The 24,676-nt window shown below is 43.5% G+C and overlaps 2 protein-coding genes and 1 long non-coding RNA gene across 3 annotated transcripts; all 3 read left to right on the top strand.

Annotated features, from left to right (window-relative positions):
- The first annotated feature begins 3,261 nt into the window (after window positions 1–3,261).
- Window positions 3,262–9,667, top strand: LOC134754081 (uncharacterized). The gene is made up of 4 exons (XR_010128871.1): window positions 3,262–3,322; window positions 3,419–3,451; window positions 8,228–8,281; window positions 9,587–9,667. It is a non-coding gene; the product is annotated as an uncharacterized LOC134754081 (long non-coding RNA).
- Window positions 9,668–9,841: 174 nt separating this feature from the next.
- Window positions 9,842–16,343, top strand: LOC134755136 (tropomyosin alpha-3 chain-like). The gene is made up of 8 exons (XM_063691614.1): window positions 9,842–10,015; window positions 10,087–10,200; window positions 10,546–10,656; window positions 11,021–11,173; window positions 11,433–11,584; window positions 13,435–13,579; window positions 14,001–14,105; window positions 16,167–16,343. Exons 1-8 carry the CDS (start codon window positions 9,983–9,985, stop codon window positions 16,341–16,343), a joined length of 990 nt encoding a protein of 329 aa, XP_063547684.1. The 5' UTR covers window positions 9,842–9,982.
- A 706-nt stretch (window positions 16,344–17,049) lies between these two features.
- On the top strand, window positions 17,050–24,623 carry LOC134754100 (chymotrypsin-1-like). Its single transcript, XM_063690175.1, has 6 exons — window positions 17,050–17,309; window positions 17,844–18,046; window positions 19,283–19,487; window positions 22,909–23,085; window positions 23,672–23,904; window positions 24,531–24,623. The coding sequence occupies exons 1-6, from the start codon at window positions 17,190–17,192 to the stop codon at window positions 24,538–24,540; spliced, it is 948 nt and encodes a 315-aa protein (XP_063546245.1). The 5' UTR covers window positions 17,050–17,189; the 3' UTR covers window positions 24,541–24,623.
- Window positions 24,624–24,676: the final 53 nt, after the last annotated feature.

The following is a 24,676-nucleotide window of genomic DNA, read 5'->3' as shown; positions in this document are numbered from 1 at the left end:
ATGAATCCAAAAATAAAAATTAATTCATGCATGGAGCTAATTTCGTAACCTTTCTTATCCATCGCACTAACAGATAACAAATTAGCAGACAATTTTGGGACTAAGTACACATTACTTATCGATCTCACACTATTGTCCTTTAATTTATTGCTTGCGCACTTCCTTTTCCAGCTGTCGGCAATGCTTCACCATTGGCAATTAAGACCTTCTTTGGCTTTTCAGTTGTAAAATCTGATAAAAACTGCGTTTATTGCAAAAATGCTGCGCCGCACCGCTGTCGACGTACCAAACGTCACGCTTGACTCCTGCGGCCAGCGCTGTGAGATGCGCCTGGCTTTTTCGGCCACTCTTCTTGCCGTCAGAGTTGTCAGGACAATCCTTCTTGATGTGCCCACTCTTTTTGCATCTGAAGCACTTAATTGGTTTGGGTGCTTTCAGAGCTGCTAAAGCCGTAGCATCTTCGCTTTTCTCATCGCGTCTTGCGTTTTCCAGAAGCAATTTCGCTTTGACATTTTCGCTTGAGAGTGACGTGTTCGAATTTTCTAGAGCCATAATCAACGGGTCGTAATCGCTTGTCAAACCGCTGAGTAAAATCACGGCCACGAAGTCATCTTCTAAAGCCGCTCCGATGTCGCTCAGTTGTTGTGATATATCCATGACCTAATTCACGTATGCCTCCATACTCGCACATTCGCTTAACTTGGTGGCGAATAATGTGCGAAGCAATCCGAGCCGTCGTGACAAGCCTCGGTCCTCGTATGCCTTCTGCAGGTTGTCCACGCTTCGCGAGCCGTCTTGGCATTTCTAATTTGTGGAAATACACAAGGCTTCACGTTCAAGGCGATTTTCGCGAGCGCCTTTTCCTGCGTCTTCGTTTTTATTTTCAGTTGCGCCCACACAATCCCAATCCCGATCATCGTGGGTGAGCACCATCCGCATCATAAATTTCCAGGATGGATAATCTTGGATCCCGGATAATTTTTCAATAAAAACATTCTGAATGGCAGTTGTCATCTTTTGTTTTCTTGCGAATAAATTTTGAAAATAACTTTACGAAATCACACGCGCACACTTTTGGAAAACGGTAATTAGAGTAGCGAATTTAGTACACGATCTGCTGCCATGTTGGATATTCCGTGGACTACTCAATGAAATACCATATTAAAGAAAGCAAAATATATTGTGCATCCGCACAGGCAAACGATTACAAGAGAAGTGACATCTGTCTAGAAGACTTATTATTCAAGCCTGTTTTTAGTATTTGTTGTTAAGAGGCCGGTGTCGATTTTAGTCGCAAAAATGTAAAATTGATAGATTTAGTCCGTGAAATTTTACACCTTTTGTTATCTAATTGAAATAACAAGTACTGGTTTCTATTAGCACGTCTTCTTATCTTACCTTTTATCAGATCAATTTTTTGAAAACAGACTCACTAAATTAGTAATGTTTGCTTTTCTGATGGACGTTTAGGTAAACGCGCGTAAAGCACTGATTTTGTCGCTCTTATTTGTAAATTTCGTAAAGTTTGGACGGCTAAACATGGTAATTTTGTATTACACATATCCTGTACTTGACGTTTATCAGACTACATTTTTATTATTATGACTTTGAAGTAGTGTAAATGAAAGTTAGACGAAATCAAATTTCTCAGGAAATTACTTCAAAACAAGTGACAATTTCTCTAAAAAACGACTTAATTTCAACGTAATTTTGATACATAAACAATCTGCAACATTTGCTGAAACTATTCTTATACATCAATTTGTATAATATACCACCATGATTTTTTGATGAATTTTTAAAAACTGCCCCTTCTCTTCATGCATTACCGGTGACGCACGCTCGCGACCTCATTATTAAAAGGCAAGATGAGAAGAGGTCATAATAGAAATCAATACTTGTTATTTAGATATTACGTAACAAAACATGTATAATTTCAACGACTAAATCTATCAATTTTACATTTTTGCTCCAAAATCGACTACGGCCTCTTATAGCGGCAACAGAAATACATCATCTGTGAAAATTTCAACTGTCTAGCTGTCACGGTTCATGAGATACAGCCTGGTGACAGACAGACAGACGGACAGACGGACAGACAGACGGATAGCGGAGTCTAAGTAATAGGGTCCCGTTTTTACCCTTTGGGTACGGAACCCTAAACACTACCAAATAATATATATTTTAAACCTATTTTAATTATTATCGTCACATATATTATGTAGGTTCAAATATTTTTATTTTCCAAGCGTCGTCGCGTCGCCGTCGGGGGACCGCTAATACCGTTAGCTGTTGTTGGAAAAATCTTTTATTATTTCAGTTTCCACTTTTTTGAAAAGATATAACTTCTTATGAAATGTGCCTCCAAACTCCACGGTGGACCTATAGTCAAACTGTTTGGTAGTTTATTTCAAAAAGAGAATATTTCACCGTCCATGACCTCCTCGACTCGACGGACCACAGACACAGACCATTCAGTGACAGGTGACGCTGGTTGACACACGGTGACACGGCTGCTCGGCTGCGGCGATGCAAAACTATTTATAACAACTATTCGGAGGTAAGTACGTATATTTAGGCATAACACGCATATAATCACGCTATGCGTGTTTTTATTAGTACGCTCATATTTTATGCTACTTTAGTAATAACATTATTGATTGATTCCTCTCACTACCGCCTCAGTGAAAATGAAGCCTCACACACACATAATTCATGCATTTAAAAAAAAAACGGCCAAGTGCGAGTCGGACTCGCGCACGAAGGGTTCCGTACCATTACGAAAAAAAAAAACAGCAAGAAAATCACGTTTGTTGTATGGGAGCCCCATTTAAATATTTATATTATTCTGTTTTTAGTATTTGTTGTTGTAGCGTCAACAGAAATACATCATCTGTGAAAATTTTAACTGTCTAGCTATCACGGTTCATGAGATACAGCCTGGTGACAGACAGACAGACAGACGGACAGACGGACAGCGGAGTCTTAGTAATAGGGTCCCGTTTTTACCCTTTGGGTACGAGGTACGGAACCCTAAAAAACGTTAAAGCTTATTAAAGATTCGTGTATTTCTATTATTTGACGCTAAATAACAGAGATGTCTTTCATTAAATGAGGTGTTACTTGCTGCCGTTAAATCTCCAGTATTGTCCTGAGAAAGGCGAAACAAGTACCGAGCGTCGAGGGGCTTAACCTAAATTAAACAATTACAAAACAAAGTAATACTAATAATAATATGTTTTATTGGCAGTTTGAATACCTACACATCACGATGCAGGCGAAGAAAGATGATCACGCTTGCAGACACGCGTGCACGCGCCAGGTATGTCAGCCGGTCTATCCAATATATACCAATATAATAATATATCATCCATGTAATTACTAATATACTTATTCAGTTTATTGCTTGCTGTTTCAGCCGGTGGAAGCCTCACCAGCAGCTAAAAGGAAGGTAATTGCTACACGCGTATATTTGTTCGAAAATGACTAAAGATTCTTCATTCTCACTATAGAAACACTGTTGTTTTTATGATTATATCATGTTTACTAAATCTCTCTGATAGGGAACGACGGTGATGACGCTGACGGATCACGGAACCCCGTTACCGTCTTGACTGTCTTGAGCGCACAACCGAACGGTTCACATGTTCTAACTGTCGTGCTCGTGCCGCCTACGGCCGCGTTCCCACTATGTCGTAACGACGTAACACCTCCATTTAAATAAACAGGCTACGACATACGACTATCTGTCCGCGTACTAAAATGTGATACTTAACAGACGACTGGACTGGTATACCTTTTCGTTGCAGTTATAATAATAGTATATGTTATACGGCCAAGGAATTTAATCTCAGTACATACCATTTCGTACCTTATCACAGTACAATAGTACTTACTGCTTAGGTCCCTAGCAACTTTTACATTGATAGTCACAGTGACAAGTACAAAATAATACTGACATTGTCCTTTGGCCGCACGTATAGACTATATTCAGTTTGCACGCTTTTTACAAAATTTCAATTCAACTTACAGTGTTCCTTAGTTTATAGTAAATCTTACCAGCAACCTGTTTCCGTTGCCTGATGAAATTTAGCATTCTTGGGCAATTTAATGTAAAAGTGTATCATTTACTTATTTTCGAAAAAAACATCAAATTTTGGGTTACCTGTTACTCAGAATCACGAGAACTAGCGATTTAAAAAGGAAAAATTTGTGTCCCAAAAAATTACAGTTTTGCGAAGCATTTTACATACATTTTGCATAGATCAACCGTCACAAAATTGACACCCAAAATGTATGAAATACCTACTGGGGATAATGTTAATCAATCAATAGTCCTCGTCATTCTGAATCGAAATAATCCAAAAGCTATTAAGGTTTACGAAATCGGAGTCCATGGTGACGTCATCGCGCGTAGGTACTAACAGTTCGCCGGGTAATCGTACACTGCAGCCGTAAGTGAGTAGGGCTGGGCTTACACCGGTGTCTGTGCGTAGTGCGGCTCGTAGTCCAAGTAGAACGGTAGGTATTGTGTCGATCCATGTCTTCTCGGTTTGTAGTCTGGCCTTGAGTGCGGCCTTGAGACTTCTATGCCATCGTTCGATAATTCCGTTCGACTGAGCGTGATACGGCGTTGAACGGGTTCTTTCGATGCCGAGTAAGCGGGTAAGTGACGCAAATACTCGACTCTCGAATTGCCGTCCTTGGTCGGTCGTGATGGTAGCGGGGCATCCGAAGCGGGAGATCCATCCTTCGTATAGGGCTTTAGCGACGTCTTCGGCGGTGATCTCGCATAAAGGTATCGCTTCGGGCCATCTAGTTGCGCGGTCGATCATTGTGAGTAGGTATCGATGTCCGCTGGCGGTAATAGGTAGAGGTCCTACAAGGTCGATGTGAATATGTTCGAACCTTGTAGTTGGCGGGAAACTCGAAATGGGGCTTGCGGTGTGTCGCTGGATCTTCGCACGCTGGCAGTAAACGCATGCTTTTGCCCATTTGCCTACATCGGCATTTAGTCCGGGCCAAAAGTAGCGTTGAGCAACGAGTTTTCGTGATGTTCGGATTCCGGGATGGCTTATGTTGTGTACTGCGTTGAAGGCGGCACGGCGTTGTTCTTCGGGCACATAAGGTCGTAAGTCCGTGCTTGATGTTTCGCAGTACAGTTTTGTTGTAGTTCCGGGAATCGTGACTTGTTTCAGCGACAGGTTATCTTGCTGTGCGAGTGTTCGAATGGTGTCGCTATCTCGCTCTTGCGCTCTTGCTAGTTGTTCGTAGTCGATAGGAGATGGACATGCGATGGCTTCGATGCGAGATAGGGCGTCGGCAGCGGCGTTTTGAGTTCCCGGAATGTGTCGTATGTCTGTTGTGAACTCACTTATATACAACAGCTGACGGGTGCGGCGCGGTGATTCGTTGTTTGTGCTAGTCTTCGTAAATGCGTAGGTGAGCGGCTTGTGATCGGTGAAAATCATAAGTTCTCCTCCTTCGAACATTTTTCGGAAATGTTTCGTACTTAGGTATATTGCGAGTAGTTCTCGATCGAAGGTACTGTAGCGAGTCTGGGCGTCGGAGAATTTCTTCGAAAAGTAGCCAAGTGGTTGCCAGGCATTTTCGATGAATTGATTAAGTGAAGCTCCCGCGGCCTTGTCGCTCGCATCGCTGAATATTGCTAGCGGGGCGTGGTGGGAGGGGTGCGCGAGCAAAGCGGCGTTTTGTATGCTCACTTTGCACGCGTTGAATGCTTCATCGGCTTCGTTGTCCCAGCTGATTTCCGTTTTGTCGCGCTTCTTCGCATTGTGTAGGTATTTGCAGAGTGGTGCTTGAATTTGTGCGGCATTTTTAATGTTTTCGCGGTAAAAATTCAGCATTCCGAGAAATCGTCGTAGCTCGTCGATGTTTTTCGGCTTAGGATAGTCGATGATTGCTTGCACTTTCTCGGTAGGTGGTCGTATGCCGTCTTTGCTGACTTCGTAGCCTAGGAACTTGACCGATGGCTGTCCGAATACGCATTTCGACGGGTTGATCGTTATACCGTAGTCTTCGAGTCTGCTTAGTACGGAACGTAGATGTTTCTCGTGCGTAGATTCGTCGGCCGATGTGACAAGTAGGTCGTCGACGAATGGGAACACGAAGTCAAGGTCGCGCAGTACTTCGTGAATGAAGCGTTGAAACGTCTGTCCGCAATTTTTGAGTCCGGGGCACATTCTCGGAAATTCGAATAGACCAAATGGAGTTATGATGGCGCTCTTCTCGACGTCTTGCGCTGCTATTGGTAGTTGTTGGTAGGCGCGGTTGAGGTCCAAGGTGGAGAATATTTGTTTGCCGGCGAGTTGGTAAGTAAAATCACGTATGCGTGGGATTGGATAGCGGTCGGGCTTAGTGATTGCGTTTAGCCGTCGGTAATCGCCACACACACGTAAATCACCATTTTTCTTCGGTACGACGTGAAGAGGTGATGCCCAAGGGCTTTTGCTTGGTCTGCATAGGCCCTGTTCCATCATGTTGGCAAATTCTTTCTTCACGAGTTCGTAGCGGTGCGGTGCAATCGGACGTGGTCTGCAGTGAAGTGGTGGTCCGGTTGTTTCGATGAAATGTTCGACGTTGTGTTTCGGGCTAAGCTTCATGGAGGTAAGACGAGTTGTACCAGGGTAGTCGGCAAGTATGTTGTGGTACGACTGTTGCACGTCTATACTGCGCACGGTAGGTATGTTTGCAGTACAGAGTTGTGCGTTCGTGTATAGTAGAGTCTTGCCGTCGATCAGTCGTCTCCTCGTGATGTCGACTATGATGTGGTGGTAGTCCAGGAAATCTGCACCGATGATGGGCTTCGATACTGCAGCAATGATGAATTTCCACCGGAATGGTCTGCGTAGATTGAGATCAAGCTCCAGTGTCTTCTCGCCGTAGGTAGGAATAACTGTATTGTTAGCGGCGTACAGTTGAAAAGGTAGAGGTTGCGCCTTCGTGCCGGGTGTTCTTGGTAGGACGGAGATGTTCGCCCCAGTGTCTACCAAGAAGACAAGTTTGGTAGTTCGGTCTCGTACGAAAAGGCGGTGTGATTTGGTGGTAACGCCGGTTTCCGCCGCAGCCAGCGTTACGTCTAGTTTTCCGATGGTGCTGCTGTTGTCGCCGGGATTGGTTTGAAATTGCACGGCTGTGCACATTTCTGGGCGTCCATTCCAAATCGACGGTGGTAATGGCAATATGGCATCGGTGAGCTTCTGCGGCTGCGTGGGCTTCGGTTTCGGTCTTGCGATTGCGAATAGTTTCGTGGACGCGACGGGAAACGGCGATGAGAGCGGCTGTAGCGTTGGTTACTGTAGTTTTCGCGCGGTCTTGAACGCAGCTCGGCGACTTCGAGTGATAGTCTTCTTATCTCGCCAATGAGGAATTGGGTGTCGAGAGCTGACGAAGTCGGTGGAAAACCCATCTTCTTGGTTGTGATCCTATTCTTGCTTCTTGTTCAGAGTCGGTGGTCACCACTATGGCGAAGGTGCTGGCTATGTAGGTCCAGAAGGTCTGTAGCTGAAGTAAAACACTTGTCTATGTACAAGAATTGAATGAATTTATTTACAGAATACACGGTTTATATACAAAAATGGTGGAAAGAAAGAAAGAGACATATTTACATAGAAGAGTGAAACAAGAGATAAGGAGGTACGCTGGTACATGCCGCAGGCGCGCGCGGCGCGCCTATAAAACTGAGTGGCCCGCCTTCGCGAGTCCTTTCGCTCGCCGGCCGCTGTGGAGTCAACATCGTGTCGTCGGTCCGCCGTGCCCCGCTGCTTGGAAAGAAGACACGACGAGTCCGACGAAGATGCTGCAGGATATTCCAACTGTCCTTCTCAGGACAATCCAAACTGCTCTTATCAGAGCAATTTCATGTTTCTCCGCCTAACCGCGGAGTATGTCAATCGCACCGTTCCTCAGCCTCAGCACACGGTGTCAATCGATGTATCTTCACTTGTGTAGTGTGTTCCCACAAGGTGTTAATTTTTCTGAAAAAGTAAATGGTACAATTTTTTCTCAAAACCCCCACACACAATGCTATATTTGGGTTCTATCAAACTAGTCTTAATAAAATTATGAAGACCGAACCCGACTTCGGTGATAAAACAACGCGACCTCTTTAAATTTAATAGGCTTGTTAGTATCGTCTCAATGAATAGTCAATCTTGTTGAAAGCAAACTAGTAACCTATTTATATTTGGTAATAATTATTTTGCAGCCGTGCGACGTGTGTCCGCCATGCCAGGCGCCGTGCAACCCCGCCGCGCCGCCGGTGAGTCAAACAATACTTTACAATATATACATAGTGTACCTACCTAAAAGTTAGATTAAGGTAGATACTAAAGTTTAAAATCAGTGCCTCATTTCGCCGTAAGCTTGAAATGTAGCATACTTTTGTGGAAGTAATAAAAAATAGAGCGGTACTGTCATAGTAAATTTTGTAACCCCAGTAAATTCACCGCCATCTGTCGACACACGTTAAAACTAAAAATGAAGATTTATAAAAATACGATAAAATGTATTTAAATATGGATAAATGATTTTTTTTATTTGCATTAATTATTTTTATGATTTTGATCCATGTTCTTTCACTGATATGCGTTAAAATTGTTAAATAACAAACGAAACCGTCAACGCCATCTATACGACAGTAGGCCAAAGCTAGTAGCGCCCTCTGAACGAGAATCAAATTTTCTTGATTTTCGAGGCACGTTTTTTCCTTAGACTGTATCCATCTATTACGGAGTTATATCTATCTTTGGTACTATACTGCACAATAATTGCGTGGTTTCGGCATTTCGAAGCGTTAGGCGGGGTAGTGTGATTTGGTTGAGTACTAATATATATATATATATATATATTTAGTACTATATATTTATGTATACTAGTACATATTTATTTTATTGTATAATGCTATTGATGTATTTTAGTAATTTGTAGACGTTGTAGTTTTCCTTTTTAAATATTATTGTACGTTCTGTAAGTTTGTCTATCTATCTAATTCGAATTTTCCACTCATTTACTCTAAGGTTAGCAGGAAGAGATCCCTTATAGGGATAAGCTCGCCTTTTACCTAAATTTATATGAATTTCATGTTAACAATTTTTTTTTGTAAAATAAAGTGATTTACTTACTACTAGTTCCTTTTTAGCGTCCAATTTTTTTTGTCTGCATGCCTTTCTTTTTAGGGTTCCGTACCCAAAGGGTAAAAACGGGATCCTATTACTAAGACTCTGCTGTCCGTCTGTCCGTCCATCTGTCCGTCTGTCTGTCACCAGGCTGTATCTCATGAACCGTGATAGCTAGACATTTGTAGTTTTCACAGATTATGTATTTTTGTTGCCGCTACAACAACAAATACTAAAAACAGAATAATATAAATATTTAAATGGGGCTCCCATACAACAAACGTGATTGTTCTGCTGTTTTTTCCATAATGGTACGGAACCCTTCGTGCGCGAGTCCAACTCGCACTTGGCCGGTTTTTATGTACTATGTTGTGGCGTCAAATATATGAATTTTCTTTCTTTCTTTAATAATGGCTTCTTCTTCTTTACCAATAAGCGTATGTTTTTAGAGTCCCGCCGAGCGCGAGGCGGCGTCGCTGGCGGTGCGCCTGCAGCACACCGAGGAGAGCTTCAAATCCAAGATCACTGAGGCAAGAGCTGTTAACTTTCTAACACAGAGACGCAGTTTACGACGAGGTTGTGATTGATTTATTCTTATTCAGACTCATTTATATGCCCTGCTAAACTAATAGGCAATTTATTTGGCAAATTTAAAACAGCAATTCGAGTCTGTTTCAAAAAGCAGTTGTTTTAAAAGTGTGCCGTTCTAGTGCGCTGTGCTGCGCGCCGAGGTGGTGAAGCGGAAGGAGGAGGCGGACCGCGAACGGAACCTGCGGAGCGAGGCCGCGGCGCGCCTGAAGGAGCTCGAGGAGAAGTTCTCGCTGCTCGGGGCCCGCGCCGTACACATGCTGGGGGTCAAGGAGCAGGCGCTCGAGCAGGTCTGAACAATATTATTGCGTTATCGTCTGTCGTCTAGCTTTACTAAATATAATATAATATTATGTGACAGGAGGTGGCAGTGAGCACGCTGAAGCAGTGCTACCGCGAGGCGCGAGAAGAAATCGACGAACTGCGCATGCTGCAGGCCGAACAGAACTTACAGGTTCAGGACTACCGCGCTAAGGTATATACGCTAGCATCGCCAACACTACTAATTAACTCGGTTGACCTTATGTCTTGGCAACAAAGTAAAGTCGTCAGTTGACTGTGGGGATGATGGCACCTCGATTGTCTTAGTCGTTTTACTCTTGATACAGTGGCTAGTGCTGGGTGAGCTTCATATCATGCCGCCATTTTTTGTTGATGGTTGCCTGTGTACAATCGCTTGACGAGCCATCTATCGCAGCTTTAACTTGACCAATCGTGGAAAATCTTTCTTGTAGCTTGATACAAACAGAAACACTATTTATCCTTAGTTCCCAAGTGGCAAGTTAAACTTATCTAACATTGCTTGTCTTTATGTGTTCAGTACCAACGCGCGCAGCAGACCATCGAGGAGCAGAAGAGGCAACTGTCGCTGCAGGATATGGACAACCAGCGCATCGCCGACCAGATCAACCTTGAAATCCAGCGTATCAAGGTACAATCTGCAGATGTACCTCTAGATGAGACTGAGGGGTTTATCCCTTTGAGCGTTTTACGTTAACAAAAATGTCACTGACACGCCAAGGCCCCGGGCGCATGCGAGCTAACGTAAACCTTACTTGTCTTGTAAGTGTGAATACCTAACACCTATAGTTGTCCATGGCCATGGCGCGGTGGGCACGACTGGTAACGACGACTTTAGGCGTTCTTGACGTTTGAACCCAGACCATCACACACTCTCAGCAGGCATTGGAAAAACTACTGGCCTATGAATAATATCCAGACAGGTGGTGACTCGTAAAGTCGCCGTTATTAAGTATTATACTAATTCATGATTGCTTATCGTGTGGTGTTTTCAGCTTAAATTCCAAGAGAAGCTGTCGGAGTTATCCCCGCTGCCCGAGGTGCTGAAGCACACGCAGCGGCGGCTGATGGAGGCGCAGCAGAGCCAGGCCCTCGCCGAGCACAAGGCCGACAACCTCACCAAGGAGCTGAGCACCGCCAGGGAGAGGGTACGGCAGGGTCTACTTTACGGCTAATACATACAAGAAAAGGAAACGCAAATCGAACTTAAATAATGTACGAAGGATCACGTGATCATTCACGAAACGCACGCACAGCACCTTGCCTGCACCGTGCCTTTTCGTTTCGTGTCTCTCATTCTAACACATTTTTCTTTTCGATTGGCGTTTGTTTATAACATAAACGATTGTCCTTTTGGCTTCGACTTCGGCATGCCCATGAGTCCCATGACCATAATACATGTTACAGTTGCACATGCTTCTGCACACAATCTCGAAGCCGCCGCCCGAGAAGGGTCCCGAGAAGAGTTACGACGAGAAGATGGTCGCCCAGGCGCAGGCGCGCGCAGCCCAGCTGGCCGAGACTAATGCTGCGCTCAAGCAGGAGATCGAGCGGCTCAAGTGAGTGAGATAGACAATAGAGAGGGACGTAAGATGGTCGCCCAGGCGCAGGCGCGCGCAGCCCAGCTGGCCGAGACTAATGCTGCGCTCAAGCAGGAGATCGAGCGGCTCAAGTGAGTGAGATAGACAATAGAGAGGGACGTAAGATGGTCGCCCAGGCACAGGCGCGCGCAGCCCAGGTGGCCGAGACTAATGCTGCGCTCAAGCAGGAGATCGAGCGGCTCAAGTGAGTGAGATAGACAATAGAGAGGGACGTAAGATGGTCGCCCAGGCACAGGCGCGCGCAGCCCAGCTGGCCGAGACTAATGCTGCGCTCAAGCAGGAGATCGAGCGGCTCAAGTGAGTGAGATAGACAATAGACAGGGACGTAAGATGGTCGCCCAGGCACAGGCGCGCGCAGCCCAGCTGGCCGAGACTAATGCTGCGCTCAAGCAGGAGATCGAGCGGCTCAAGTGAGTGAGATAGACAATAGAGAGGGACGTAAGATGGTCGCCCAGGCGCAGGCGCGCGCAGCCCAGCTGGCCGAGACTAATGCTGCGCTCAAGCAGGAGATCGAGCGGCTCAAGTGAGTGAGATAGTTAATAGACAGGGACGTAAGATGGTCGCCCAGGCACAGGCGTGCGCAGCCCAGCTGGCCGAGACTAATGCTGCGCTCAAGCAGGAGATCGAGCGGCTCAAGTGAGTGAGATAGACAATAGAGAGGGACGTAAGATGGTCGCCCAGGCGCAGGCGCGCGCAGCCCAGCTGGCCGAGACTAATGCTGCGCTCAAGCAGGAGATGACTGGCTCCAGTGAGTAAGACAGACAGTAGACAGGGACGGAAGATTGTCGCCCAGGCGCAGGCGTGCGCGTGCGTAGCCCGGCTCGCAGAGACAATAATAGGGATGTTGACAATTTTTTTGAACTGTTTTCATTTGATAGATAGACACGTAATTATTGCAAAAAGATTTTTTCTTTTAATTTTCAATGATTAATTTTTAAAAAGAAATCGAGTTTCATTATAATAGTTTAGTGTTTAAATTTAATATTAATAAAAAACTTAAATAAAAAACGCTCTAAGCTGTCACGTGATCTTGATGACGTAACGTTGTGATAAACAAACTGCTCTCAGTGCCAGAGTTTTCACCAGGTTTGACAACTTGTCTGTGCGTGTTTCTCACACCGTGACGTCACGCGCTCCGATTTGCGTTTGCAGGACAGGTTTGCAGTCACGTGATGCACGTGATGGGCATTGTTTTAAATACTTGTAATTATTTTTAATTAGTTTATTACGCACTTACAAAATATGATTTTCAGCATCATAATATTCCCTGCTATGATAAAAACAACATTTTATATATTCGTGATTCATGTCAACATCCCTATTGTCGTGTTCGAGAAGGAGATCGAACGACTCAAGTAAGTTACACAAAGTTTAGACAGACAAGGGATTGGAGCAGAACTACGTCGAACATGAACAAATTTCCATGACCAATCGCCTGCCGGGCGAAAACTCGTATAGTGGTTAACGGCTATGTATAATGAACCCTCGTGAACGTCAGCTGCCGCTCCGTTGGTGGGTTGAGGAATGGCAGCAAATAAAGTCTATAAAAAAAATCCGTTTGATACTTTGTCAGATGATAGTTTAGATAGTTTATCGCGGTGGAAAGACCGTGTTACGCGAGTGTATGGCTGTCACTCCTCAACCCACCAACGGAGCGGCAGCTGACGTTCACGAGGGTTCGTCATACATAGCCGTTAACCGCTATACGAGTTTTCGCCCGGGAGGCGATGACTGACGAAATTTGCACCTGGCTCGCGGTCCAGAAGTTCAAACCTTATTTTGCAACGGGAAACGTGTTTACAATGCAGATTGAACGTGATTCGCATGGAGGAGACGGTGATGCAGACGGACAAGCGGCTGCAGGAGAAGATGCACGAGTGCGCGTCGCTCGGCGGCGAGCTGGAGCGCGCCCGCGACCACGCCACCAGGGAGATCCTGCTGGCCAACCAGCGGGTGAGACATAACTAGCTGTCTGTGTGTGTGTAGCTGTGTGTAGCTGTATGTGTGTGTGTAGCTGTGTGTGTAGCTGTGTGTGTGTGTGCTGTGTGTGTGTAGCTGTAGCTGGGGTAACCCTGTAATGCCTGGCCTGGCCCGTGCGTACCGTACAGTTAGAATCGCGGGTTGCTACTTCGGCTCATTTCCCCGAACTACGTTGCTTCGTGCCTCCCTAACCCCCCTTGAATTGCTGTCCAACTCTTGAAACTCTCTTAGCTGTCATAATTAGGTACTCATAACGGTTAGATTTGAAGAATTGGTTGCTTTGATGGCCATAAATTTACGCAGACTAAAAAACATGAAAAGTTATGCGTTTGTATGGGCCAGGCCTGCGGAATGGTTGTTATTATTTATCTGAAGTTACATTATGATCTTCCAGGCGGACACGGCGCGCGCCTGCCTGGAGACCACGGTCACGGAGATGGAGCGCAAGCTGGCCGCCGCCAACAAGGCGCTCGCCGTCGCCGAGCTGGACCGTGACGAGGTAAAACCTTCCCAATGATCTGTTCCAAAATAGTGATGTAAGCTGCCCTCAAATCATGGTTTTGCAACTACATAGATCATTAGATCCACCTTTTTTGCTGAGACTTCCGATGCTGATTTCGACGAATTCCGTTTTGAATCTAGCGGCCATTGGTTTTACGAGCAGTGTGACCCGTCCGAGGTATATGTATGTGATACAAGTTGATACAACTGATAATTATAAACAGACACCTAGACCGGAACGCGATTATTTTAAACGACAACATTTTTAACATGATTGGTCATTCTTCTCAATTTTGATAATTTTGATGCTTAACCTTTCGTATGCCTTGTCCCGTATCCGTCCCAGACAATTTGGTCTGTAATTTATAATTTCAACGTTATTAATTCAGTAGCAATTTTTTGACAGGGGCATACGAAGGGTTAATCCAAATAATACAGCAACAACTGTCCTATTAACAATAATTAGCATTAAATAACACTGATATTGTAATAGGCACTGACCTAATCTATGATTGAATCAGAAATTAGTAAATGTTTGCGATGGCTACGTCTAGTAGGCAATAGTTTTGCCCCGCAAGTATCAAGGGACAATCTCCTCAGTCAGCGGAGCCAGTTAACAAGAATTTATAACTTCAGTAACTTAGGTAAAAATGGTCGTCGAGGGACAACATTTCGTTCCGTCAACTTTCCGAATAGCTACGTAACTGTGTCATAAGTTTCCGAATAGCTAACTGTGTCATATAAGTTTCCGAATAGCTAACTGTGTCATAAGAGTCTAAGTTTTTCCCTGCCGGGCTAGCACATGATTGGAGCGAGAGTATCTCGCCGCGACATAGACTACCCGTCCCCCTTTAATTAATACAGTTAGTAAAAGACGGGTAGTCTATCTCGCGGCCAGATACTGTCGCGTCAATCGTGTGCTCGGCCTACTGGCCACAGAAGTAAAGTATAGCAGTTGTTATGTGGATAAAATAAATTCAAATAACTTGGTAACCAATTGCAAGATATTGAATTGGTACTAGTATTGATTGAACTTGTTTAAAACTACGAGTAGTGGCTCTGTGAGTTGGGACTTCACGGTAAGCTTAAATAATGACAAAATTATAAATACTTATTTCGTTGAGTCGAGTCATTGTCGGAGCCTGGAATTTTCGAGCCAAAACAAAAGACTTTCGCAGTCTAGCTAGAGTTACACATTTTTTTTATCGATATTGAGTATTATTATATAAAAAAATCATGCCGATATATTTGCGTTATTTTATGATAATCAGACTGAACATCATATCAACAAAGAGGATATAATAAGATAGAGCGGTACTGTCATAGTAAATTTTGTAACCGCTGTAAATTCACTGCCATCTATCGACATACTTTAAAACTAAAAATTAAGATTTATAAAAATACGTTAAAATGTATTTAAATATGGATAAATATTTTTTTTTATTTGCATTAGTTATTTTTATATGATTTTGACCCATGTTCTTTCGCTGATATGCGTTAAAATTATAAATAACATACGAAACCGTCAACGCCCTCTATACGAGAGTAGGCCAAAACTAGTGGCGCCCTCTGATCGAGAATCAAATTTTCGTGATTTTCGAGGCACGTTTTTTCCTTAGACTGTATCCATCTATTACGGAACTACGTATAACTATATCTATCTTTGATATCAATTATCGAATTTAAACTGTTGTGAGACATAATAACATTAAATATTTTTACTGTTTAAAGTTAGACTCACTTGTTTTTAGTACGCGATACACGGCCGTCGTGAACGCTGCTCGCACTGTTAGTGCTTGAGAAAGGAGACCTATGCTCTCCGAAACATGTCGCGCGAGTGACTAAAAACAAGAGACTCTCCGTAAAAGTATTTAATTATACCAATTGTAATTAATTTTATAATTTTACTCCCTTGACGTCGAGTGAACGTCGAAGTTCATTTAATAAAAACTTAACATGGTTACACAGAGAACAGAGAGCTAAATTTGACTTCTCGCCTTTACTCTACTTACTAATTTACTCATATGTATATTTGAAGCCGCGGTAATACTGTTCGCAGGCCCGGAAGCGAATGCAGTGCCAGCTGGGTCGGTTGGAGGAGAGCCTCGAGCGGGCGGAGCTGCGCGCGCTGGCGCTCGCGGCGCAGGCGGCGGCGCTGCGGCGCGCGGCCGGCGACGGCGACGAGGGCGACGACCGGCCGCACTGCGAGTGCAGGAGCTTCTTCCAAGACGAGTGATACTCGAACACCCCAAGTTCAAAGACAGCTTTTTTAAAAACTATTAAGACCGTACTTCGTACGATGCCTAGTTATTCCAATTGATTCGCGAAAAGTTAGTTGTTGTAAATACTTTTGCATTTGTTATAAAATAAATGTATACAAACGGGTGTCACTCATGTTTTTATTTCTTTAGTTCGGTCTAAGAGTGTCGAGACTGATTAAATCTAACTGTCGGCGGCCTATATATCGTTAGTTATATCCACTACATCATACAATTTCTAGGCATATCTTGAAACGTGAAAATCTGTGTCTCGTTCCGTGAGTCGACGCAGCCCCGCTACGTGGGGCTGCTATTTCTGGACAGTTTGCCCTTCGGGTATCGGAAGAAACCTAACGAACCTATCCTACCTGTCTTTTGAAATTTCCTTCCTGATGGGAACGACCGGAGTCGACGGCGCCCCGCTACCTGGGGCTCCTATTTCTGGAGAGTTTGTTATACCTAGCCACGTCAAACTAAGCCGAAAATGGGTAATCAGCGGAGATAATTTATGTAGTTTTGAAAATTGGTATCATCTTAAAACGTGTTTTTATTTTCATCGCATTGCGTATAGGTATGTTCTGTCCCTCACTGGCGAACGCGTATGCACATCTATATCTATGTTGCCAACTCCAAAATGTATAGAATTCTTTTTTGACTCATAAACCACAGCTCAGAACATAAAACTTCAAAACTGTCACAAGTTGTCATCTACACGTCCAGTCTTCTGTCATAAATTTAACATAAATGTTCGATATAATCTATTAAGTGCATCTAAATGGTCGATCTGGAACGATTCGTGTCTCCATCAATCCAAAGCGTAAGCCATGCTGAAGGGGTTGGTGCCGGTTGTGTTGTGTGCTTTGTGTGAAGTCACCGCGAGATATGCATTCTTCCGCTCGATAGGACGCGACGCCTCTGCACGTCGCATCTTTGGCGGCACGGAGGTATTATTCTTTACCATCGTATTTTCTCGTTCGTATATATTTGTTATGCTACTTGAGTCAATCTCAGTATACTTTTTGTACTTAGTCTTAGACTAAACTGACTGAAATAGCATAACACGTTCGTGCGTTTCCGTGGTAATACAATGGTGAAAGATTATTCACACATCTGTAGACAGTCTTCACCACAATGACCTTAACTCACCGACATAACTGTCCAATTGGTAGAACTTGGCTGCCAACAGGCCATGAAAGCTTAGCAGAGAGGTCCCACACTAGCGTCTTTTGAGCGTCCGCGCTTTGTCAGCGCTATGGAGAATGGTGTTGCTGTGCAGTTGCGCCAACGTTGCGTCGAGCACCAGCCATAGTGTCGACTGAACGCCGCCGCTCGGGAGACTCTCTGTGTGATGAGTACTCGTATAACGTATAACGCCGCGCTTTGCATTAACTGTGCCCGTGTAACGTTTCGTGTGTTGTGTGCAGGCCCCCCGGGCGCTCACTGTACTCCTGTAACGCGTGTCGTGTGCAACTGTGCAGGCCCCGGCGGGCGCGTACCCGGGCGCCTGCGCGCTGCTGGACTCGTCGCCGGCGCCGCGCTGCTCCTGCGCCGTGCTGGCGCCGCGCTGGGCACTCACGGCGGCGCACTGCGTGAAGCCCGAGATCGCCTACGTGCAGTTTAATGGAGCATATCGCTCCGACTCCAATCTCGCGACTGTAAAGCTCATGTACGCACATCCCGCGTAAGTTGATATCATTCTTTTTTTAAAGCTTTTATTTGACTTAAAATGCACAGAGAACCATTTTCCGCCATGTTGTTGTCGTCCAAAAACAAATTATGGAAGCGGAGCGTGAATCTCGCGGCCTACACGCTCCACGCCTAAGCGCATTAAATTTCACCCCGCTTACGACGATTTAGTCGCCGCCTACAGGTTGCGTTTGCTACAATTACATTGTTTGCTATGGCTTCTCTATATGAACTAATCATAACAATGTTTGTTCCTTAAGGTGAATCTTGCAGGATTTTAAATATACCGCGGATCAAAATGTGTTGCAAAATAGCGATTTAAAAGTTTTTGGCAAAAAATTCGTTTCTAGTAAGTACGAGCTTTTATCGCTGACTGTACTTTTCTTTTCACAGGAAATTAATATTCATCGAGACAATTCTAACAACCCCAAACACGTTGTTTTATCACAGAGTTCCCATGACCACCTCTTGTCTTCATCTGATGATGGGTAACATATATACTAACAGGGCAAGTTAAGGCCTCGTAGGTTCGTGTTCTTCTCTTCTCTCATTTTCACTGAGCGTAAGCGTAAGCGAGATGGACGTAAGTGCTCGAGATCGCGGATATCATGTTCTTGAAATTTAATTTGTTGTTAGTTTAAAAAAAGGAAAATATTATCGCTGTGTTCCCTCAAAATGTTATCGCTGTGATACTTAAAAATGTTATCGCTGTGTTTCCTCAAAATGGTATCGCTGTGTTACGTAGTAACTATTTATTAATCTGTGGTGTTACTTCAAAATGTTATCGCTGGGTTCCCGCGCGACTTGCGACAGCTCTTTGTAGACTATAAAACCAAATGACGGCATTTCAGTTGGTATTATGAAACAAGTTATTTAACCCTTTTCCAGGCCGCACCAAACTACAAGGTTTTCCCAAAAAATGCAAATATATTAAAATTGATGCAGCTTTGAAGATTCATCTAATAACAGGTCACTTTTCCCGAAAGTCTAATCGAATATGAACCTTAAATCGAATTCCTAAGTTTGAAACTCTATTGGCGCGCATGTGGTGCTAGGCTAGGTGCACTATACCTGGAAAAGGGTTAACATTATTTACAGTATCTAAAGAATCATTTGGTGAAGTGAAATTGCTAATGAAAACCATAAATTAATAGCACTAATAGCCGACTTTTTTATGAAGTGGGTTCCTTTTATGGCAAAGGTTATTTTGAGTGGACTTTTATCTGTCCAGGTTCGAGGCCGTGGTTCGGGACATGGGCGAGGGCCCGGACGTGGTGACGCTGCAGCACGACCTGGGCCTGGTGCGCACGCGCGGCAACATGGTGCTCTCCTCCTACTCGTACTTCCCCGTGCCCCGCGCCCCGCGCGCCAACGGGGACATCGTGGGCGCCATGATGCTGTACAATGTCGAGGATCTGCTAAATAAGGATGTTGATGTGAGATGGGTGTAGAGATGGGTAGTGAGTAAATACTCAAGAGTAAATACCGAGTAAATACTCAGTATTTACTCAATTTACCCGTATTTACTCGTTTATACCCAATTTGGTGGGTATAAACTATTTAGAGTGCTGACACTGCTGACAGGGTATAGAAATCTGAAATAAAGGTGTATTTTGTACTGGATTTAGTAGTCCAATTAGTAAAAAATATATTTTAAGAGGGGCGTTCCATACATGTAACTAAGTGTCACAATAAAAAAATCTGAAACCACCAACGTGTGGCACATCATTAAATTGGTCTTTAAAAATAACTTCAATGTTATTATGCACTTTTTTCGATAAATTTAATACTTTTGGGAAAAAACCGTTTCCAAAGGTCAAAATAATGTTCATCCCTCTATAACTTTTGGAACAAAGTTTAATAAAATATGAAAAAATATCGGGAGAATAGACCCTCGAAAACACTTTGAGGTAAAAATACTTTCAACATGATCATTCGGGTCATTTTTGAGTTTTCATTAAAAAACTCTTCATAAAAGGACGTAAGTGCCGCGTAAACACGTAATTTGGCGTGTACGGGGATTCAGGATTCTAAAAGGCGGACCTGTGGATTCTATTCCAGTCCTGTCACTAATTTAATGGGAGAGTGGAACCCAGCGTGGAACGACGCTTTCTAAGCAGCAGTTGACCGCAACTAGATGGGTAGTTAGTAAAAACCCACCAAATATTTACCTAAAATACCCGTATTTGCCGTATACCGTAACTATGTATTTAGTGTGGTTAAAATATGATTTAATTATAGTCGTTAGTTTTCAGGTTGGCCCTTTCGGTTAACTCTTTGTAAGTAAAACCGCACGTGCTACTACCTGCAAAAAAAAAAGAATCGCTAACGTTGATCGCGTATACTATACGGCTATACTATGTAGTCGTTAATTTTCAAGCTGGCCCTTGCAGCTAACTCATTGTCTATTGTAAGTAAAACCGCACGTGCTATTAACTCAATAAAAAACGGTTCGGTTAATTTAACCGATTATTGAATTACAATTTCTATTGAACTTGCAATAAGATTCAAAATGAATTACGGAAAAATTGCGAGGCTGTGTGAGGTCCCTCTACGGTTACTGAGTTTCGGCGAGTCGAACGCTACAGAACCAGTCTATAATGTGTCAACGAGATGCGTAACAAAGGCGCGTTATCCGATATAAAATGTATATATATCGGAGAGCGCACTTACACTGGTTTTTGAGCGTTGGCCTAGGGGGTTATCCATAAATTACATCACAAGTATTTAGTGATTACACATTTGGCAATCCCGTTCCCCTTCGTGTGACTTCACATATTTGACAACTTTGTTTTCAACGAAATTAGCAAATTGAATGAAATATAGTTATTTTAATAAAAATATTTTAAATAATAGGAATATTAGAAATTTTATGACACGAAACCGATACGATATATCGTGTCAAAAACTAGCTTATTTAGTTGTATCGCGAATACAAACAATCAAAACAATTTTCGACTACAAGTGAAGTTAAAGTGACGTCACAAAGTTTGTAACTCCTCCTCTCCCCCGTGTCACAACATGTCACATTTTCTAGACCCACTCCCTCTCCCTAAACGTTGGACGTAATTAATAGTTTTCCATTGTAATTGGCACGTATTTAACCGGTAAACTAATTAATCGAATTTGGGTAGTTTAAAAAAATAGAAATGGGTACTTCTTTATTTTTTATTAACCTACTTTGGTGTCCCACTGCTGGGCAAAGGCATCCCCTCGTTTTTTCCATTCGACCCTGTCATCGGCATTTTCCCACCGTTTGGGGTAGAATGCGTCCAAGTCGTTCCTCCATCTCCTTTTCGGTCTGCCTGAACCCCGGCCTGCACCGTCTATGGTGTTCCGTGGGCTCAGTAACGATTTTGGCCATTAGTACAAAAATTCATAAATTGGCAACAAAAACGAAGCCTTAAATTAATCAATATGAGTTGTATTTTTATGAATTTTGGCCACATTGACAGTGATAACCTGGAAAAGCTGGTAATCACTAGAAAATCGAAGGCGATAAGCCGAGGCGCAGGAGCCCAATGCGGTGGACAGACCAAATTCGCTCAGCCCTTGATGTAACGCTCCACGGTGCCCTACACTCGGCGACAGACAGAAAGAAGTCGCGGCAAATTATCCAAGAGAAGCTAGAAGTTACCTAGAAGTGACCACGACCCTCAGTGATGAGGAAACCGATGCAAGGAGGAGGAGGAGACCACATTTTAAAAACAAAACGGCTATATATTGGAGGCTCATATAAATTATTGGCGCTAAAATATTAATACACAGCCAAATTATATTATTTGTGCCCAATGAAAGTTCGTGTTTAATATTTTAGATTCCCGAATATTGATAAGCCAACATCTTATTTGACCGTATTTCAAATTAATTATTTTACACCATGCATGAAATAAAGCACCAGAAGATTAATAGAGAAACGTGGACAGCAGTTATTTTTAGACACAATTTCTATTTTAAAGCCCGTATAAAACTATAAAGAGTAGGTAATTTGATTGTGACGTCACATGCTAGTGTTTCATATAAATTCCATAGTAGCAAAATCGTTTTGACTGTTCGAAAAAAGAAACTGATTTGACTAGTAGTTAAATACCCTATTTAGAATTATATGCCAATGACCGAACCTTTTTGGCAGGTAGTAGCACGTGCGGTTTTACTTACTATTTAGACAAAGAGTTAGCCGTAAGAACTACTATACATACTAAGTAACAATCGCCGCGCTATCTGGTAAGAGCTATAATATTGTAAAGTATTTTCGTCGCAGTTTTATTTTAATAAACAACTGGTTAAAAACTGTATAATATGTGAATCAGCTTGCAACATGCACTTATGTAGAACGTAAGTAATTAAGTAACTTTGAAAGTAATTAAGTACCTTCTTATTTAAAACAAAATTGTTAACTATACTTTATCACGTCTACATCCGCTAAATTCCAAATTACCTCTCACTGATAATCACCTTTTTGCCAAAAACTAAGCGTAATAAGCTTCTTATAACATAAATATCATTAATACACGTTAACGCAATTAAATAAAAACCAATTTCGTACTTAAATCTCACCAAAATATTGAAATTTTGTTAATAATCGTTTTTACTCACCAAAATGAGTAAATACTAGTATTTACTGTATGCTTTGAGTAAATACCGAGTAAATACTCAGTATTTACTCACCCCTACCCATCTCTAGATGGGTGTTGTTTAAGTAGGTATTTGTGGTTGGTGCAATGAGCCTTTATCGTAGAAATAATATTTCATACGGTTTGGCAGCTCTGATCAAGATGAAAATCGATATCTGATGAGGATCTTTTTCAAGGTGTCTTGCGATCAAACCTTTTAAGCGTTTACCGCTTAACCTTCTAGATTCTGGGCTACGGTATGACGGAGGCGAAACCGGCGGGCGAGCGACTGCGAGAGGTGCGGCTGAAGATGGCCGCGTGCGGGCGCGAGGGCTGGCGACACTGCGCCTGCGCGGTCGGCGCGGTTAGCGGCGTGTGCTCCGGCGACTCGGGCGGGCCCGTGCTCTACAACGGCACGCAGGTAGGTGCGGCTGCGGCTGGCCGCGTGCGGGCGCGAGGGCTGGCGCCACTCGTCTGGGCGGTCGGCACGGCCAATGGCGTTTGTTCGATCGTACACAATGTGAAATTTATTTTCACTTTACAGCAATCCTGCAAACAGCTGTTGTGCATAATGCAAAGGGTAAAAGGACTTACACGGCTGTCGTTCAATGCGACCAGCTGACGTTCTTTCCACCGCGATACAACAGGCTGACAACAATCAACATCTCAACAATCTTCTGGCAAAGTTATAATTGGGAAGTGATGACTAAACTTATTTACTTTTTTTACGTGTTTGGGTGGCTGCAGTTCCTCAATCCACCAACAGAGCGGCAGCTGCGCCGCCCTTAATCACTTTACGAGGTTTCGCCAGGGATGCTATCGGTCATGGAAATCTGTTCCTTGCCCGCGGTCTAAATAAATGTTGCATCTCATTTCATTTACTCTTCGATCTTACATCAGAGCAAAACGAGGGGCATTACTAAAAGAAGGGGAACCGCAGGTCAAGAAATTTGACATGTCATAAGCCTGTGGGTAAAGTAAAATGTTAAAAGTATGTCTGTTTGTAGATCGGCGTGATGTCGATGGGCCCGGTGGAGTGCGGCGCGCCGTCGCCGCTCGGCGGGCAGGGCTCGGCGGCGGCCGTCTCCGTATTCACGATGCTCCGGCCTTACGCCCAGCTCATCAACTCCACCATCTACGACGTGGATACAGCGATTCGCATGCGCGAAGTGGCGCGCTCGGCGGCCAGGAGACGCACCGGCGTGGAAGTGGTGTGTGCGGCGTCGCTGCTGCTATGCAGGTACCACTCTGGTGTCCTTGTTGACGCTCTCATCAACTCCACCATCTACCACGTGCGCATGCAGGTACTACTCGAGTGGGCGTATTCACGGCTTTCAATATGATGCTGGGTGTACGTATTTACATCGGCCGAACCGTCTGGGTATTTATAACTTGTGCCTGTAGATGCGATAATTTTTGGATTTATAATAAAGAAGCAAGTAGATATTTTAGGAATATTTTAGTAGTACTGTTTCCTTCATCGAAGAAGGTAAGATATTTTTTAGAAGTCAAGTCATATACTTGACTGCCCTGCATATTAGGTGATATTTAAGTGGCACACACGTTTCGTTTGATTGTTTATTTATGTATTTAAATGATATCCATGCAGTTTTGTTCTTAGTCTGAGATTCCCGTTTTGATTTTAATTTCTGGTTATCAAACTGTTCAAATTCATCAACATATCAAATCCATAACAGTTTCAGAACAAGAAATGCCTTACTGCATGTATAATTTTTTTTTTAAATTTGAACTTTAATAGCTGTCAATAGAGTTGAATATCATATCCGCCATATATGGCTTCGTATGCGGTAAAGGGTTAAAATCAGAATGGTACTCTAAATATGATACCTATTACTTTACCCACAGGAGCTTATAACCGCCAGCCCCCGACTCTCCACTAACTCACGCAGTCTCCAGTCATCCTGTCCTGATGTCTCCTAACCTGACGTCTCCTGTCCTGATGTCTCCTGCTTTCTGAAGTCTTATTGCTTCAAACTGTGGTTGCTGTTTCT

Source organism: Cydia strobilella, chromosome Z (genome assembly GCF_947568885.1).
Source record: "Cydia strobilella chromosome Z, ilCydStro3.1, whole genome shotgun sequence".
NCBI classification, from domain to species: domain Eukaryota; kingdom Metazoa; phylum Arthropoda; class Insecta; order Lepidoptera; family Tortricidae; genus Cydia; species Cydia strobilella.
The sequence above is the reverse complement of the archived record's forward strand: the minus strand, read 5'-3'. Positions and strand labels throughout refer to the sequence as shown.

Bases quoted from the DNA above. Each gene is read 5' to 3' on its own strand.
- LOC134755136 (XM_063691614.1), top strand. From the start codon at position 9,983: ATGCTGGGGGTCAAGGAGCAGGCGCTCGAGCAG. The intron at 10,016-10,086 runs GTCTGAACAATA...ATTATGTGACAG, and splicing joins AGGAGCAGGCGCTCGAGCAG to GAGGTGGCAGTGAGCACGCT. The intron at 14,106-16,166 runs GTAAAACCTTCC...TACTGTTCGCAG, and splicing joins CCGAGCTGGACCGTGACGAG to GCCCGGAAGCGAATGCAGTG.
- LOC134754100 (XM_063690175.1), top strand. From the start codon at position 17,190: ATGCTGAAGGGGTTGGTGCCGGTTGTGTTGTGTGCTTTGTGTGAAGTC. The intron at 17,310-17,843 runs GTATTATTCTTT...GCAACTGTGCAG, and splicing joins GCATCTTTGGCGGCACGGAG to GCCCCGGCGGGCGCGTACCC. The intron at 19,488-22,908 runs GTGAGATGGGTG...TTAACCTTCTAG, and splicing joins TGCTAAATAAGGATGTTGAT to ATTCTGGGCTACGGTATGAC.